This window comes from Aptenodytes forsteri, unplaced genomic scaffold (assembly GCF_000699145.1).
Source record: "Aptenodytes forsteri isolate BGI_AS27 unplaced genomic scaffold, ASM69914v1 Scaffold50, whole genome shotgun sequence".
Taxonomy (NCBI): Eukaryota; Metazoa; Chordata; class Aves; order Sphenisciformes; family Spheniscidae; genus Aptenodytes; species Aptenodytes forsteri.
The window spans coordinates 3,502,128-3,503,890 of NW_008795126.1; the positions used below are offsets into that span (position 1 = coordinate 3,502,128).

Genomic DNA, 1,763 nt, shown 5'->3' on the forward strand with positions numbered 1-1,763 from the left:
GCGCGGCTCTGCGCTCCCTGCAGGTCATTTCTGAGAGGGCCCCGGCGGCCCCGGGCTGTGCCCCGTGCGGGGTTGCTGTGCTGAGGGGGGCCGATCCCGCCCGTACCGCTCCGCCTGCAGTCGGTGTACACGGAACAGCCGCTGAACAAGGCCCGGGGAGGGAAGTTGAAGGCTTAACTCACTCTTCATACGGCAGCTATCTATGTATTTGCTTTTCTTACAGCAGTCATCTTTTCTCCAAGTATAACTTTTTTTGAGGAATACCGGGGCAGAATGTATTTCTGCCTCACCTAGCAGATGCTGAAATGAAGGGCTTCAATTAAAACATGAAATAGATCTGTGAATAACTGAATGTGTAGTGACATTAAAACTCAGATTGATGTTAACGTGTATATTTACAGTGTGTTTTATAGGTCAATTTCCTTAAATAGTGCCAAAGGAAAGAGGATGGAACCAGAAAATACTGCCAAGGAAACAGTTCTTGTTACTGGAGGAGGAGGTTATTTTGGCTTCCGGTTAGTGCATTAAATAGTTATTACATACAAGAATAAACGTAAAAGATTGCTGCTGGTGAGGCAACAAAATCCATCTGTAAAAGGGAAAACTATGGGCCTGAGATGCCTGATCCAGTTCACACCATCCAATTCATCTTGGACCTGTTTTAAACAAACATGTTACTCTATTTGAAGTAAATATGTTATTGTTTCCAAATGTCGAGCATCAACTGACTTGCAGACATTCACCTGTCTGGTCACCTTTGTAAGGGGGATTTAGATCATCATCTTTCAGCCTACTCTGAAGAGCAAGCCTACACGTGTATGCAATCTTTCTTTTGACAGTAGGCTATGGCCTGCAAATAGTTACACACGTGCTTACCTATATAGATTAAATACTCCAGCTGCTCTCTACTCTCAAGAATATATTTATTTTTATGGACAGTGATGTTTTAGGATTAGAGTTGTTAATAAGGTACATATTTCAGTGAAATCCATTTCCCCTTACTGCAGATGGCTCTGCAGGCCACGTAAAGAAAAAAAATCCTATTTTGAGCCCTAGACTATCTTCTAGAGTACCTTCAGAGTTGTAACTGCTTACATAGGTAAGAGAGATTACAGTCATGACCAAAAAGTAAATTTCAAGTGTGTTGGGGGAGGAAATCTCAGAAGATACCTATCTGATTCTGTTTGGCTTTTTCCTCTTCTGTCTCCCCCTTTAAGCACTATAGAAATACAACAGTTGTAGGAAAGGGGAGAGGAACACCAGATTTATATTTTGTAGATACCTGTGTTTATACCTGTGACTTGGAGTAAAATGTAGATGTAGCAAAGTACTCATACCAGCTTAGAAGCATCTCGCTCGTTCCTCTTCTCCATAAATTTCAAACACAATGGCAAAGACCAACTTATTGTTCTGACAGAATTGGGATGCCACAAAAGCAGGAAGATAAAACCAGTAAGTTGCGTTGGTTTGGTTTGTTGTTTTTTTTTAAATATTGGGCTACAGATTTACATCTGAAAGGTTTGCTATTGCTGATCAGTAGGGGACAGAAGCAGAGACATAGCTGGGTTCTTCCAAAAGGCTGCTGAAAGCACTTCAGTTATTTCTGTTCTGAATTTTCCTTTACAGGAGTTCTTTTTTTTTTTTTTCCTCCAAAGTATTGATAGAGCATGAGAAATTAGTTCAGTACCTAAAGTATCACAGTTGAATCTTCCCCATACTAGATGGCTGAATATTTAAGACTCCCATCAGAGGAAAATAAAAGG

The 1,763-nt window shown here is 41.0% G+C and overlaps 1 protein-coding gene across 1 annotated transcript in view; it reads left to right on the top strand.

Moving 5' to 3' along the window:
- The first annotated feature begins 419 nt into the window (after positions 1–419).
- Positions 420–1,763, top strand: part of SDR42E1 (short chain dehydrogenase/reductase family 42E, member 1) — a 2,654-nt gene continuing 1,310 nt past the window's right edge. Inside the window, exon 1 of the mRNA XM_009277301.2 lies at positions 420–515. Coding sequence (XP_009275576.1) covers positions 448–515 — 68 coding nt within the window. The 5' untranslated portion in view covers positions 420–447. The remainder of the gene's footprint in view (positions 516–1,763) is intronic.